This window comes from Culicoides brevitarsis, chromosome 2 (genome assembly GCF_036172545.1).
Source record: "Culicoides brevitarsis isolate CSIRO-B50_1 chromosome 2, AGI_CSIRO_Cbre_v1, whole genome shotgun sequence".
NCBI lineage: Eukaryota > Metazoa > Arthropoda > Insecta > Diptera > Ceratopogonidae > Culicoides > Culicoides brevitarsis.
In genome coordinates, this window is record NC_087086.1 from 7,221,318 (window position 1) to 7,237,473 (window position 16,156).

Genomic DNA, 16,156 nt, shown 5'->3' on the forward strand with positions numbered 1-16,156 from the left:
ATGGATCGTCATCATTAATTATCATCTAAATGTTTTGTCAAATTATCGTTTGGTCGACAAAAATTACCAACGTCACTGTAAAATTCCCATCCAAAAAAATCACACTGGTTATTTTCACTTTTTTTTTTGAATATTCATCAATTTAGCAACTAGAAAGAGCCGGTTAAATTTGTTTTTTTTTTTCAAAAAAAAAAAAAAATAATAAAATAAAATAATAAATAAAAATAAATAAATAAATTAATAAATAAAATAAAATAAAAATTAAAATTTGAAATAAATATTTTAATATAAAATTAAAATATTTATTAATTATTTAAAATATTAATTTAATTAATTTAAATATTTTAATAATTAAAAAAATAATTTAATTAATTAATTTTAAAAATTTTTGTCTTTTAAAATTAAAAAAAAAAAAAAAATAAAATTAAATTAAATATTATTTAAATATTTTAATAATTAAAAAAAATATAAAATAAATAAATAAAATATTTTTTGAAATCGAAAAATAAAAAAAAAAAATTATTTTTATTATTACTATTTAATTATTTTTTAAATTGTTAATTATATTATTTAAATATTTTAAAAAATAAATAAATAAAATGAAAAAAAAAAAATAAAAAAAAATAATTTGAAGACTAAAATTAAAAAATTAAAATTAGAATCTTCTTCTGATTTTTCAGTTCAACCCTTATAATTTTTTTTTTCATGTAAATGTCATCAACAGACAATTTTTTTACCACGAATCGAGTGTTAATGAACAAAACAAATTTAGTTTCTCGGTATTGTTTTTGTTTATTTACATCGACCTTGTCTGGTTGTCATCCAAAGGTTAGATGGGCAGAAGATCTTTCTCAGAATTGACCTAATTTGATGGTTTCAAAAAAAGCATAACCTACTTTACGGAGTACCTTACGAAATTTTTCGATGATCTCAATGCCCTTTTAATCTAGACAAAAAAAATATTAAACCATTGTTATTTCGAAATTTACTTCCTTGATTAAAAACAAAAAAAAAATTAGGTCACTGAACTAAATTTCATTGATTATTCTGCAATAATTCTTATCGTCATTGTTTGACCTTCAAGACTTTTTTTGTGGAATTTTTTGTTTGTTTTTTAATCTCTCCCACGTGCGGATTGTTTTTGCCGGCTTGATTGTTATTTTAGCTCAAGGGTATTATTGAGAAAGTATTTCTAACCATCGAAGCTTTTTTTTCGTTTTTTTCCATGAACTTGATCTTTTTTTATCTAAATTTCAAATTCATTTGAATATTTTAAGTTTTTTTTTGTTTTGTGTTCTAATTCGATACCGGTTTAATTATTGGTTTTATGTTAAAAAGGTCATAAAACCTATTATCGTCAATAAGATCGTAAAAAACAAGAAAGTAGGACCTGACTGACCTGTTTTGCAGATTACTTCTAGATTTTTATGAGAAAGCAGTCTGGCATGTTTCATAACGAGCGAGCCATAAAGAATTATGGGACATTAAAAAAAAATTTTGTTTTGAAAAAAATTATTATTATCAAAAAAAAAGTCTTTATTTGTTCAAAAAGTTACTTTAGAGGTCATTTATGGCAAAGAGATTACTTCATCATTTGTTTTTCGTTCAATTAGCATTTAATTAATTCGAGTTTCTTTTTGGTATTTTGTCGCTTAACCAGAGAAGGTTTGTGTCGAGGCTCCTGCATTGGCAGCAGATCCAGACAAACCGCCTCCGAAACCTCCTTGGTTGAAAGTTTGGGTAGAAGCAGCAGCGTTAGCAGCAGATCCTGACAAACCGCCTCCGAAGCCTCCTTGGTTGAAGGATTGGGTAGAAGCTCCAGCATTGGCAGCAGATCCAGACAAACCTCCGCCGAAGCCTCCTTGGTTGAAGGATTGAGTAGAAGCTCCAGCATTGGCAGCTGATCCAGACAAACCTCCGCCGAATCCTCCGAAGCCGCCTCCTTGGTTGAAGGTTTGTGTAGAAGCTCCAGCATTAGCAGCTGATCCTGACAAACCTCCGCCAAATCCGCCGAATCCTCCGAATCCGGGTTGTTGGTTGAAAGTTTGGGTAGATGCTCCGGCATTTGCTGCGCCTCCGCTCAAGCCCAATTGTCTGACGACACGGACAAGAGGAACATCTGAGGTTTCAGGGTCAACGGTAAGGATGACTGTGAACAATTTTTTCTTTAATTTTCGAATCTTTGACTTTTTCCTCAGGCTTTGTTAACTTACCTTCATAGGGAGCAGCAACGCTCAAAGCGATAAGACCAGCAAAAATGAGTGCCTTGTACATTTTGTGAATGTTTATTCTCAGGAGATGCGTCTGCGACAAAAGCTAGAATTGAATTGATAGGCATCGACGATCGTGATCGCTTTTTATAGTCGTCGCTGTATTCAACAGTCGCAGATATTCGTAGTTTAGAAGCCGAACTTTAACGGTATTCTTTTTATTGGTTATTCGCTTTTTTTCGAAACTGATAATGAGCGTTGTTTATGAATGACACATATGTTCATTGCTCTTAAAGTGCTAATTAGAAGAAGAGAGAGGGAGAGATAGAGAGCTAAATAGCAAAAAAAATGATAATGTTTATTTATGCTTATTTTTTATGTTTGTGTTTTCAAACAAACCTCAGCCATTGACCATATGATTACTATTACAACAAACCAGAATTAACATATTTTGTAACATTTTTTCATTAAGAAGAAAAAACCGAAGAGATCCGATAATTAATTTAAACATCTTTCGACAATGTCCGTTGAGTTTCTTTTCGCTGTGTTTGAACTTTTGATTGTCGTAGTTCGAAAAAAATATTGTGTTGAATTTTGAAACAGTTTTTTCGGAAATTTTATTTTTTTCAAAACAAACTAAAATTTTGATTTTTATATTATCAGCATTTCTAAGAAATAATAACCAGTTAAGTTTAGCATTTATTTAGCTCTCTTGCATTAAACAAGGTTACATAAACAAAGTATGTAATAACAACAGACAAGACGAGACGAGACAACATATATAATTTGTTTGGTAAACAAAAATTTACATCATCTAGATCAGCTACTTGTGTAATTTCAAGGTTAAAAAGATAAAGGTAAGGTTCTTAAATCAACTTTAACATTCAAAATTAGAAAAAAAAATTAAGAAAAGAATATTAGCAAGTCAAAGTAATTTTTTCAGTTGTTATTAAAAACAAAAAGATCTTAGATGGATTTTTAACTCTTTGACGGTAAGTGGGATTTTATTTTTTAAATGTTTTTGAATAATTTTTATATATTTTTTATTATAGGTATATGTAACTTCATTCAAACTGGATGAAAAATAAGAAAAAAAAACTATATTAGATGACTCAAATCAAAAAATAAGGAAGCAAAAAGGATGGCGATAGCAAAAGGCTTTAATGAACAAAACGATTGTCTAAACAATAACTAAAACAATGATATTAAACATATACTGAAGAATAACGAAAACTTAAAGTCAATTCGTGGAGCTATAATAAGCAGTTGCGAGCCTTTCATTAATAAAAATCTAATATGTGTACTAACTTAAAGATGGAAGTTATTTGAGCCAACTGAAACTCATAACTGAACCTTAAGAGTTCTTATGTAAAAAGCGATGTTTAGCCATTCTTTTATAAAACTGAAGAATGCTATACTGAAAATCGTACAGGTTAAAGCAATACTTTTATTATTTAGATAAGAATTAGTCTTGTTGAATTGCATATCTTAAAGAAACTCATCAGTGTTTGAAATAGTATACGGAAACGATAAGACTTAAAATTTGTATCCAGATATGTAAATTGTGTCCTTTAATATTCTCAGAAGACTCAGACTTATAATGTGTAGATTTTAGAGTATATAATATCAGTTTCTAAATAATTGATCGAACGTAGCCAATATTTGATTTTATTCAAAAAGTATTAAAAATATTATAAAAAAATCAAAGTATTAGATCAAATAATTCCCATTCGGTACCCAAAGTGTTAATTCGTGACAACATCTTTTCATTTCATCTATTGCGTAGGTAATTAAATTATTTAATTCATACACGTGTTTCTTGCTCATTAAAAGCTTATGTCACTCCTAATTATCCAAATCCAAATATAAAAAGACAAGTTTTCAACTTTTTCTTTCATTCTCTTCTTTAAAAAAATCTTTCAAAAACTCATTACGTTTCTCATTCTTTTAGCACAAAAAATCACCTGATTCATTTTAAAATGTTATTTTACTTATTTCTCGAAGACATTTTGCCGAATGCAGAAACACATAAAAATTTATTCAAGAATTTCATATTTTAAATTTCATTACAAACGCATGCCTGCACTCATTTTTTCCACTGTTTTATTTTTATTATATTCCCTTTTTTTCCATTTTTCGATTAATTTAAAATTGATTTATATGCAAATTGATGTAAATTAAAGTGTCATGAAATATTTAATGAGAATTTTAAATAAAGATTCGGCGCGGGGATTGCTACTCGTTTGTTGTTGTTGTTTCTAGATATATGAATGTTATACTCACGTTCGTATCAAAACAATAAATTTTTAATCACTTAATTGAGGAATAAATTGAAGTTTTTTTTTTGTTTGTCGATATCATGCAGGGACCAACAACACTCGCTTTTTTTCGTTGATTGTTAATAAAGTGCATTCAAAAGAATTTTGTGATTGAGTTGCTTAACGAGAAAAAAATTGAAATTACATGTCCAATTTATTGTTGTTTAAGTTTTTGACTGTTTAAAATGTTTTTCAGTTTTCGAATGAACCATCGTATCACAAAGCGTACAATTGTCACGATTAATGCGATGAGCAAAAAGTATGCAGCAAAGACATCCAAGTAGTAGTATTGATAAGTAGGAACATCGAGTCCCGGATAACGGAGATGCTTTGTGCCTTTGTGACGAATTGTGTATTCGATCCACCAAACAGCTTTCTCTATGGAGCTCATTGGTTGATCCTTAACTAGTTTTGAGAGAGTTACGACGTTTTCTTTGTACCTTTTGAAGAAAAAAAGGAATTTAAAAAATGAAGTTCAAGAAAAGGAAAAGAAAAACTTACTTTGGATTTTCAATTACTTCTAAAATCGTTTTTTCAAAAGATTCTGCTGTGATGTCATTCAAATTTAATGCAATTCCTGCTCCTTTGTTGTCTATCCTTTTGGAATTGGCAAATTGGTCGACGATCATTGGAATGATGATCATGGGAACTTGTCGATCGACAGCTTCTTCAATGGATTGATGACCTCCTTGTGTGATGAAAAGTTTAACTTTTGGATGAGCTATTAATGAAAAATTAAATATAAAAAAATCTTAAACAAAAACTTTAGGAAAAAATAAAAAATGTTTCCTCATTTCTAATCTGAATTAGAAAATCGATAGAAAGAAAGTTAATATCTACAAAGAAGTTCAATACATTTTAGATCAAAAATTTTTCTTAAAAAATTTAAATGTTTTTTTTTAAGTAAAAAAATATCATATTTTGATATTTTTAAGAAAAATTTTGATCAAAAATGTATTGAAAGTTTATTAAAATTTGAGATATTAAATTTTCTTTCTATCGATTTCCCAAAAATTAAAAGTAGGAGAAAATCGAAAACATTTTTGATAATTGTTTCGACTTAAGTTACCTAAAAGATCTTGTTGCGGCACCCATAACGTAGTCTTCACATTCTTTGGTATATCGTCAAAATCATCACTTTCGCACTTCCATAAAACATCATATTTCAACTTTTTGAATGTCTCAAGGAACATTCCCACAGTACCTCCTTTCAAATTACTCGTTTTCACATTTGTTCCAAAACTGAAATAAATTACGCCATGCTTCGAGCTATCCAAATACTTCTGCCATTCATCAGCTAACGGATTTGGAGGATGGATATGCAAAAATCCTAATTGAATGGTATTTGGTACAACAGGTCTCACATATCCGAGAGCTGGATGTCCATTAAGTAGCAAAAGATCAACATCGCGTGCAAGTTCACGCGATCTGGGTACTGCGTCACCGAAATTCTTCTCGATGACATTATCGAATAACTGATAAACGAGCGGCTCAAAGTACAGTCGCATCACTAAGTCAAGTGTAACGCTCGCAAATCGTTCAATGAATCCCAAATCCTTGTAGTTGGGGAAAACGTTCATCGGATGAATAACAGAATGAATGTAATTGCCAATCGCTCTATGCTCATGATACGTTGGCTCCGTAGAAGTTATTCCAATCAAAGGAACGTTGAAAAGTTTCGCAAAGGCATACATTGGAGTGTATCCAATGAACTCTGAGATGACAGCGTCGAACTTTTGCGACTTGGGATCTTTCAGAATCTTCTGCATTTCTGGATGTGCAAATTCTGACGTCATAATTTCCTCGAGAGCGACAGTAAACATGTTCAAGAGACTCGTTACCGGAATGTTGTCTTCCTTTGACGCCGCATAGTTTATCTTATGGAAATACCCTTGATAGGCGAAGCTAACGTCAATTTGATGCAATCGCGCGAGACGTTGTGTGTCATTGGGCTGAATGACGACGGGATTTGGCGTCAGTACAACTAGTTCGTGCCCTTGATCGACAAGCGCTTGCGTTACTGCGCGAAAAACGAGCTGATGACTGAACGATGGCGTCGGAAAGAGAGCTAAAATTCTAGCTGCCATGGCATTTTGTGTGCCAAAAGCAATTGTGATGCAAATTATGACTAGATGAACTCCTCGCATTTTGTGTGTGACTTAAAAATTAAAACTTTTAAAAACTAAAAAAAAATGTCGATATTTTCGTTTCTCGTTTCAAACCGTTCGATTGTGCACTGAAACTTGGATTGACACATTTTTACCAAATATCACGGTATGATTAATTTACTTTTGGCAGATAAGATAACGATATTTCGATAAATATGTGACTGACTGACTAATAGTACTCCGATCACAAAAAAAAGTTTACAGGTGTGCGTTATCTTATCTCGAATTTGACAATGACAATTTTCATTTTTACTCGGTATTTTGATTGGTTTATTGCAGTGCGCGTTAATGAAAGTATCTGTCGAGTACGAAAAAATGACTCATAAAATTGTTAAATGACGATGTGTTTAAATCATGTTTGCTAATTATTTCCTCAAAATCTGAAAAGTAAACAAAATTTATGACGCATCGATTTTTTGCTTATCTACAAGAATTTAAGAGATCGATAGACGTTAATGGAAAAATTTTTTTGAAAAACGTTTTTACGGAATTTTTTTATTCAATTTTGTTCAATAAATGTAAAGAATTTAAAGGTAGGTAATTTAAAATGATAAAAATTAAAAAAAAAAATTAAAAATATTTTTTTTATATTTCAGCGTGAAAAAAATAAATAAAAATTATTCAAGGACATTTGAAGGACAAAGTGTTAAAAATATGAGATGCAAAAAAAAATCAAAAGCAGGTTATTTATAATATAAAACTTTACTTAATAAACTAAAAATAATCTCTAAAAGTTTACTTTCAAATAAAAAAGATAGAAAAAGTAAAAATTTAAAACCTGATTCTTGAATATAAATAAAAATAATAATAATTATTTCCAAAAATTTTTTTAAAATTAAAAGTAAATTAATTTTAAGTAAAAATATTATAGATTCTCTTTCTGAAAATTAAAATTAAGTCTCATAAGTCTTTTTAGATAAAAATATATTTTAGTATTGAAAAAGATTTAACTCTAAGATTTTAATATATAATTTTAATACAAATTTATCTTTGTTAATTTGAAAATAATTTGTAAAAAATTAAAATTTTAATTAAAAAATTTTTATTTTTTTTTTTTAATTAAATTTTATTTTAATTTTAATTTAATTTTTTTTTATTATTTTATTTTATTATTTGATATTATTTTAATTTTAATAAATTTTTTTTTAAAGTTTAATTAAAATTTTAATTTTTTTTTCATGCAATTTAAAAATTGGAAGTTATTGACTATGAAACTTTTTTTCAAAAAACTTCTTCAAACTGCAACTTTTGAACTTCTTAAACCTGAAACGGCATTATGACTGATGATTTTTTTTTGTCTTTGTAAATCAACACCGGATAAACCAAATCATTATTTTTTTATTCAATCACTCTGACCCATGTAGGCCGATAAAAAAGTTCTCATTACCATTCTTTTTCATCGAAACCGCCTTCCTTCACAACGACAAAAAAAATAATAAGAAATCTGTTGACGATTGATATCAATTCACTGTCAATGTTTTGTGTACTTATGCAGTGATGAGACCATCCATCAGATCGAAATCTTGTTTTTATTCGTAACAAGAAAAAAACTTCGATATTTACTTTTACTTTAAACCTTTATAAATATTTTTTTTAACTCACATGACCAAAGAACGGAGAAGTAGGAGGAAGAAAAAGAGATAAGCAGACAGAAAAAAAAATAATAAAATTAAATTTAATCTTCAGATTTTGAAATAATTGTATAAAAAAAAACGAAATGTATTGTTGCTGATCCCCGACGATCTTTCATTGTCATGTTCCTCTGTTTCCTCTCAGTTTTTATTGCGTTGATTTATTGATTTTGTGGGTATTTTTTATTTCACATGTTTTTTTTTTAAATCGTATCAGAAAATAACGAGATAATTTAAAATAAATATTTGGTTAGTCCGAAATTGTTAAGCCTTTGGGCGTTTTGCAACCAAATTATTTGTAAGTAAATTGCATTAAAGTTTTTTTTGTTGTTGTTAGTTTGTTTACTGAAGAAAGTAATCTTAATCGATTGTTTCAAAATAAACACATTTCAGTAGATTTCCTTTTGTTTATTTACATGAATCTACCTGTTTTTGCAGTGATTTAACACAATATGCCAATGTTTGAATGGACTGAATGCACGTAACAGCTCCGAAGAAGAACAATAACGACATTCAAACAGTAAACATTTGTTGTTTATTTCATCACAATGATGTATTAAGTGAACTTGCTAAACTACAAAAAAAAAACGAAGAAAAGAAGAAATAACAATAAGTGCTTTGGTTACAGAGCATGAAGCACAAAAAGAAGGTAAATTGCATTATAGTTGCCATTAACTGTTTTTTTTTTCTTAAAAAGCTATTCGCAAGTGCGCCTTGTGAATGGCAACTATTATTACTTATTTTACGTTTGAAAGAAAAAAAAACGAGTGTTCAGGTGCTTTTTAAATGGAAGCAATGTGCAACTCCTTCATTGATGACTTTGTAACGATTTCTCATACTATTTATTTACTTTTTATTTTATTTTATTATTATAGTTTTTCTACCCGACGAAATACATTTTGGTCACTCGGAACATGATGTTGATGATGATGTAACGTTCGGTTTGGAACCTTTTCTCATTATTTATTATTGGTTTTTACACTCCTACACACAAGTGAACGATCTCTTAACAACCCATTTAATGAGAAAAAAAGATACGGATACGCAGTGAGGAAAGACAAAAAAAGGTTTCTTTTTATTATTTATTCTTTCACATCGTCATCGTTCGTCATCAGCCAAAAGGGACAAGCACTGTAAAAATGTATATAATAAAACACTAATCAAAAAGTGTTCTTGAAGAGAGAAGCAGCAAAAAATGTTTGTAAAGAAAATGCACAAAAATGAAATGATAATAATAACGAACAAAACTAATTATAAAACGGAAATTAAAATTTGTAGACACCAATTTTTTCCTCTTTGGTAAATAATAATAATAATAAAAAACATAAAAAAATATTGGTGAACTTGACCAATGGGAAATTTTTGGTAAATAATGTGAGCGCATTTTTAAACAAATTTTCTTTAATTAAAATTTATTTTAAGTTCAAAGAAATGAATTAACATTTATTATTTTTATTTTTCAAGCATTTCAGATGAATTATATAAATTGAAGTAAAAATCAATCAAAGAAGCTTTGGATTCTGTAAATGATCAATAAAACTATATAATTGAAGACCAAATTTGAAGGCTGAAGAAAAATAAGAACAACTATTGTGAAGGATCCTGCATAAGCTGAAAAAATACAAGGCGACTGAAATTTTGTTTTTGGCGAACAGGACAACAAAGAACAAAGAAAATTGGATGTTAAGTGTGAAAATAAATTTGTTTAGTTAATTAAGTGAAATTATTGTTAAACGAAAATGGAGACAGAAAGGAAGTTTGAAATCGATAAGCACGTGGAAAAGAAGAAAATAGATTCCAAAGTAGATTCTTCAACGTTGGTATCAAGCAGCTCATAACACCTTGAGTTAAAAATTCCTCACAAAATTTAAAATAAGGATTGAAAAACGACGAAATCTAAACTGAAATTTGAATCAAATTCTTAAGAATTCCATTTTTTTTTGATAATCTACTTATTAATATGCTCAGTAGACTTCAACTGAGTTAATTTCATCGAAAAAAATTTTTTCTAGATTTTTTTTTACTTTGAACAATATTACCTGATGATTTTTTTTTTTGGGGCATGAACAATTTGAAGATTTTTACTTAAAAACGTCACAAAAATGAATACACTATGAATAAATGTTTTTTGAAAAGATGGATTTTTTATGCCGGCGGATTTTTCAATGGCTTTTTTGCCCCAAATGAAAATTAGTTTTTATGTAGCCAAGGGTTTTAAACCTGTTGTTGCAATGAATAATTAAGTTAAATACAATTTCTTAAGTAATTTCTGTCAATTATCAAATTTATACTAACACAAGTACAAGCCGTTTTGACTTTCAGAATTTATCATTTGAAGAGTAACTTGAGCAAAAAAAGTTTAGAATAATTTTTTTTTAGAAACAAAATTCTGAAGATTATTTTAGAATATTTGCAAACTCATGTAAAAATCAAAAAATATTTTAGTACATTAATTCGAAAATTTACTTCGAAGCAGTAATTGTAACGAAACGGACAGACATTAGCTGAATTTCTTTACTTCTCGTAAAACGCTTCAAACAAACGCAGAATGTTATTTTGTATCAATGCTCGCATATTGTTTATTCTGATTAACAATTATTATTTTTATTGTTGTTCCTTTTTTTTCCTCATTCATTCTCTGTTATTTTTGATGGGAATTGCATATAAAACATAAATTTTTGTTTAATTGAATTTCTGCAGCGGAATACAAAATAAAAACATGACACGATGTCGGTCAGGAGTGAATTAGTGCTCAGTGATTGTGAAGCGCATTAAACAGGTGTTTTTTTCGTGAGAAATTTCCGCTGTTCTGTCGTTTTAAAAGCATTCCGTCTTAAACATTTAACAAATTCGAAGGAAAATCAGACACAATACGTAATTTAGTTTAATTCATTAATCGTGGCATGAATTGTGAGGGGTCAATTCGTCACACATTCACAACTTTTACTCAAAAACCGATCATTAATTTTGATGTACGGATGCACATTATTGACAGTTTTAAACATTTCTCAACACGTGCGTGCGAACATTTCTGCTGATGACAGTTAACGGCGTAATTGTAACATGCAACGCAATAGTTTTGAACCCTAATTTAATTGTTCAAGCATGAACCATACGAAATTTCGTGATTTATTGTGCAAAAAAACTCTCAATTTCGGGCAAAAATGGTTTTGTTTCCGCCCGTCGTACGGAATAGAAAGCGTAATAAAATTCAATAAAACGCAATAAAATTTAGTGGTTTCTTTGTCTAAATTGAATGATTGCAGAAATACTTACCACATAAAAATATCTGTCAATCTTCATCTTTTGTTTGGGAACAATAAAAGGTTCGAATTTTTTTCTTCAAAGTCACAATGAAAGTCATCCAGACAGGAAGTGACAAAATTATTAATACAATAAAAAAACATGGGCATGCACATTTTGTCCTATTTAGCTTTTGAAAGGTTTCATTTAGCATCTGTCCTTCGTATAAATAAATATTTTTTGCTCTGAATTTGTTATTATTTCGTGTCCTACGGTTCAGGACACTCGTTAAAAGTTGATTGTTTAAATAAAAATTTGAATTTTTGAGAATAATTTTTTTTTCTTTATCGTATGCATAAATCAAAATGCATCATCAGTACACGGACACAATGTAAAAAATTCCAATCAATTTTTACTTGATTGACTTTCCGTATCTTTTGCACTTCCCTTCATCCTCTGCACTGAATTTTAATGAGTTCATCCAAAAGTCTTTTTTATGTATGCATTTTGGGCAGTTGCAATAAGCAAATTTATTTCACAGAATTTTAAAAAATTTTGGAAACCGTTTAAAAATTTAATTTAAAGCATCAAAAAAATTATAAAAAAATTAAATAAAAAAATTTCAATTAAATTGAAAAAAGAATTATTTTAAACTGTTTTCTTAATTTCAATTAAATATTTTTTAAATTAATTTTTTTAAATTTTAAAAACTTTATTTAGATTAATGCAGATTTTTTTTTTTAAATCATAACACTTACAAATTTTTGTTTTAACTGAATTCTTAATAATATTTAAATGAAAAAAGTTAAATAAATTATTTATTTAATTATAAAAAATAATAATATTAAATAAAAAAATAATTAAAAATATTAAATGAAATTATAATTAAATAAGTAAAAATAAAAAAATAAGTAAAATTAATAATATTAAATGAAATTATATTTATTATATAAAATAAATAAACTAAAATTTAAAAAACCAATTTTAAATAAAATATTTTTTAAATTAATTAAATATATTTACATATTTTAATTTTTATCTAATTTTTTTGAATTAACACAAAATATTTTACTTTATGTTTCAATGATATTTATTTTTTTATTTAAGTTATTTTTAATTATTTTTTATTTTTAATTATTTTTATAAAAAAATAAAGTTGTTAAAATAAATAAATTAATTAATTAAAAATATTTTTTAATTATAAAAAATAAAATAAAAATTAAATGATAAAAAGAAAAAAAATTAAATATTTTTATTGAAATTCAATTTTATTTCAATAAAAATATTTAATAAAATAATAATAAAAATAATTTTAAATTTATTTAAAAAAAATTTTCGAATGAAATAGAAATAAAATGTTAAAAATTCGAAAATATTTTTTTTATAAATTTTTTTTAAAAAATATTATTTTTTTTAATTTAAACATTTTTCTTCATTGCATCAGCCTAATAAAATTTTTTTTTTAACTCGTGCAGCTTTTAAACCCAACTCGTCATAGAAATCGGATATCGATGACAGATGTCTTAAAATTTTTCTAAAAATTGATAGAAAATCGACCCAACAAGATGAAAACTGTCTTGTTGTTGTTAACCGGAATTTTTATGTGTTTCATCAATTTTTCCTTTGCATAAAATGTTGTAAAATAAATGAATTGCCTGAAGGGATTTTTTTAAACGGTTGCTGCTGCATTCACACAGAACACGAAAGAATCTGCACAGAAAAAAAAAATTAATATGAAAATTCTGTGTGTTTAACCTCGATTCCATAATAAAATTGCGAATATTTTGTGCGCACTTGTACATTGATACAATTATGTATTATGATGAAATCGATGTGCTTATGCAATTTTTATCGGTTGCAACAAGGAACATTTCGCGGAAACGATGATGAAAAAAAAAATGTTGTTATTATTATTTATTGTTCAAAAGGAATCGTTTAAATAAAAATGTTATTAAAAATTTATGACGATAATATCAAATGATGCGGAATAAAAGCAACTCATAGAAAAAAATTATATTAATTTTTTTCTTTTTATTTATTTTGTGGAACGACATTTTTTTTTGGAGAAGCAAAAAATCTTCAGCAGCACTTAAATATTTAATTGATTCACACCAGATGAACATTAATAACGGACAATTTATAAGAGCGAAGAGGAAATTATGAAGCCGCCTTCTTGACACCGCGATGGCGTCTCCAACTGCGTTGCATAATTTGTTTACTTCACTTTTTTCTTTCTTTTTATTTAAATGTTGGTTGCTCTGTTTACTTAGCTTCTGAGTACTTTTTCTGTTGGGCTGCATTAAAAATCGTAAAAGCCAAGCAGAGAATGAGTAAAGCATTTTTGTTGTCATTATCATTATCATTTTATATTACACTACTCGATTTTTTTTTGTTTCTTGCTTCAAAAGAAGAGCAGAAAAAATATTATTACAAGAGGTTAAGACAATAGTAGAGGAAGAAAAAAAAACGGAGAATCATTATAAGTCAGCAGCGTCATCATTATCATCACCATCAGGAAATGGACAATTTTTCTAAATGGATTTTAGGTGTTTTTTTCTTCTATTTTAGCTGCGTCGTCGTTGTCCTCTTCAATTAGTGATTTCAATTGATCGGAAGATTTAAACTTCGAACACTGAAAAAAAAAAAAATATTAAAAATTTAATTTTATAAATTTTGAAGGTTTTTGATTTTATTTTTTATAAAATAAAAATAAATAATAAAAAAAAATAAAAAAAAAATTGATCTGATTTTTAATTTAATATTTTTTATCTACCTAATTAATTTTTATTTATTTTTTTTAAGTTTTAAAATTTTTTAAATGACTTAAAAACTTTAAAAATTAAGTAATAAATTTATTATAATTTAACCAATAATTTTTTTTTAATAAAAATTATTTTTTTTTAATTTAATTTTTTTTTATTAAAATTTAATTAAATAAAATTAATTAAAATTTTAATTATTTTTTTATATCAAATTTTGTAAATTTTTTTATTTGTCAATTATTTACATTTTTTATATTTAAAAAAATATTTTTTCAAATTCTGAAGGTTTTTAATTTTTTTATTAAATATACATAAATAATAAAAATTGAAAAAAAAAATCGATCTAATTTTTAATTTAATATTTTTTATTTAATTAATTTTTATTTATTTTTTTTTAAGTTTTAAAATTTTTTAAATGACTTAAAAACTTTAAAAATTAATTAATTTATTAATTAAATTAAAATAAATAAACTTTAATCAATATTTTTTTTTTAAATAAAAATTAAATTATTTTTTTTTAAATAAAATTTTTATTAAAATTTAATTAAATATAATTAATTTAGATTTTAATTAAAAATTTTTGAAATTTATTTAAAATTTTTTTTTTTAATTTTTATTTTTTTAATGATCTTAGAATTTCTTTTTCAAATTCAGTAAATTAAAAGCAAAATAAAAAATTGTTTACTCGAGATTCAAAAAATTCAAAAGTAGAATCTCCGCATTTCAGCTTGCTTTATTTCTCAGCATGCAGCTTTGCAGTAAAAGATGAAGAAAAGGCAAGAAAATTTATTTCAAGTAAAAACTCTCAAGGATGGTTCTTAATTGAAAATGAATGAAATTTATGGAAGTGGATGCGATGATCACCGTCATCTCCGTCGTCATCGTCGTTGTTGTCTTTTCTCATTTTTGTTCGAAAGAGACACAATGACATTTTATTTAGAAAGAAAGCATGAAATGAAAAGCAAGCAGTATCAAAAGCGGAAGTGCTCCTCTTATTGCCACTTATGTGTCTCTCTAATGTGTCTTATCTCATCTCTTATTTGATCATTAAAATTCGACCTGAAAACTGCTCGCGTTCCTCGTCGTACGTTTTTTGGAACGTAAAATAAATCGCTCTTATGAAAATGCAATTCTTTTTCTTTTTGAACAAGCCATGTGTGCCAGTGACACGTGTGTGTGTGTGTGTGTGTGCAGCTGTATGATTATCCCAAGAATTTATTTATTTTCCTTGGAGTTCATCCAAAAATTTTAATTTCTTTTCACAGCTATTTTTTTCTCTGTGTGTCCCATTTGAGATTTATTTATGTGAGTGTGTGTCTGTTTTTTTCGCTCCAGAATAGAAATGGGTTTTAAATGTTGCTTAAATGCTATAAAATTTTTCTGTATTTTTTTTACTGTCGCTTGAACTAAAAAAAAATTAAATTAAATATTTTATAAAAAATAAAATTTAAAAAAAATTTAAATTAATTTAAAAACAATTAATAATTAAATTATTTTAATTTTTATCAATTTAATTGAATAAATAAAAAAAATAATTAAATTTTTAATAAAATAAAATTAAAAAAAATTCTAAATTAATTTAAAAATAAAAAAATAATAAAAAATTTAAAAATATCATCATTTAATTATTTTTATTAATTTAATTTTTAATAAACTATTATAAAAATAAAAAAAGTTTAAATAAAATAAAATTCAAAAAATAAATAAATATAAATATAATCGAACATAATGAAAAAAATTAAAATAATAAAAATAATTAAAATGATATAATAATAAAACTATTTTAATTAATTTAAGTAAAAATCAAATTTAAAAAAAAATCGA

At 26.3% G+C, this 16,156-nt stretch overlaps 2 protein-coding genes across 2 annotated transcripts; both read right to left on the reverse strand.

Moving 5' to 3' along the window:
• Positions 1-1,541: 1,541 nt before the first annotated feature.
• On the reverse strand, positions 1,542-2,314 carry LOC134832034 (single-stranded DNA-binding protein-like). Its single transcript, XM_063845922.1, has 2 exons — positions 2,214-2,314; positions 1,542-2,149 (listed from the first exon to the last, which is right to left on the reverse strand). Exons 1-2 carry the CDS (start codon positions 2,272-2,274, stop codon positions 1,653-1,655), a joined length of 558 nt encoding a protein of 185 aa, XP_063701992.1. The 5' UTR covers positions 2,275-2,314; the 3' UTR covers positions 1,542-1,652.
• A 1,860-nt stretch (positions 2,315-4,174) lies between these two features.
• Positions 4,175-6,775, reverse strand: LOC134831525 (UDP-glucosyltransferase 2-like). Its single transcript, XM_063845271.1, has 3 exons — positions 5,598-6,775; positions 5,030-5,249; positions 4,175-4,968 (listed from the first exon to the last, which is right to left on the reverse strand). The coding sequence occupies exons 1-3, from the start codon at positions 6,673-6,675 to the stop codon at positions 4,683-4,685; spliced, it is 1,584 nt and encodes a 527-aa protein (XP_063701341.1). The 5' UTR covers positions 6,676-6,775; the 3' UTR covers positions 4,175-4,682.
• Positions 6,776-16,156: the final 9,381 nt, after the last annotated feature.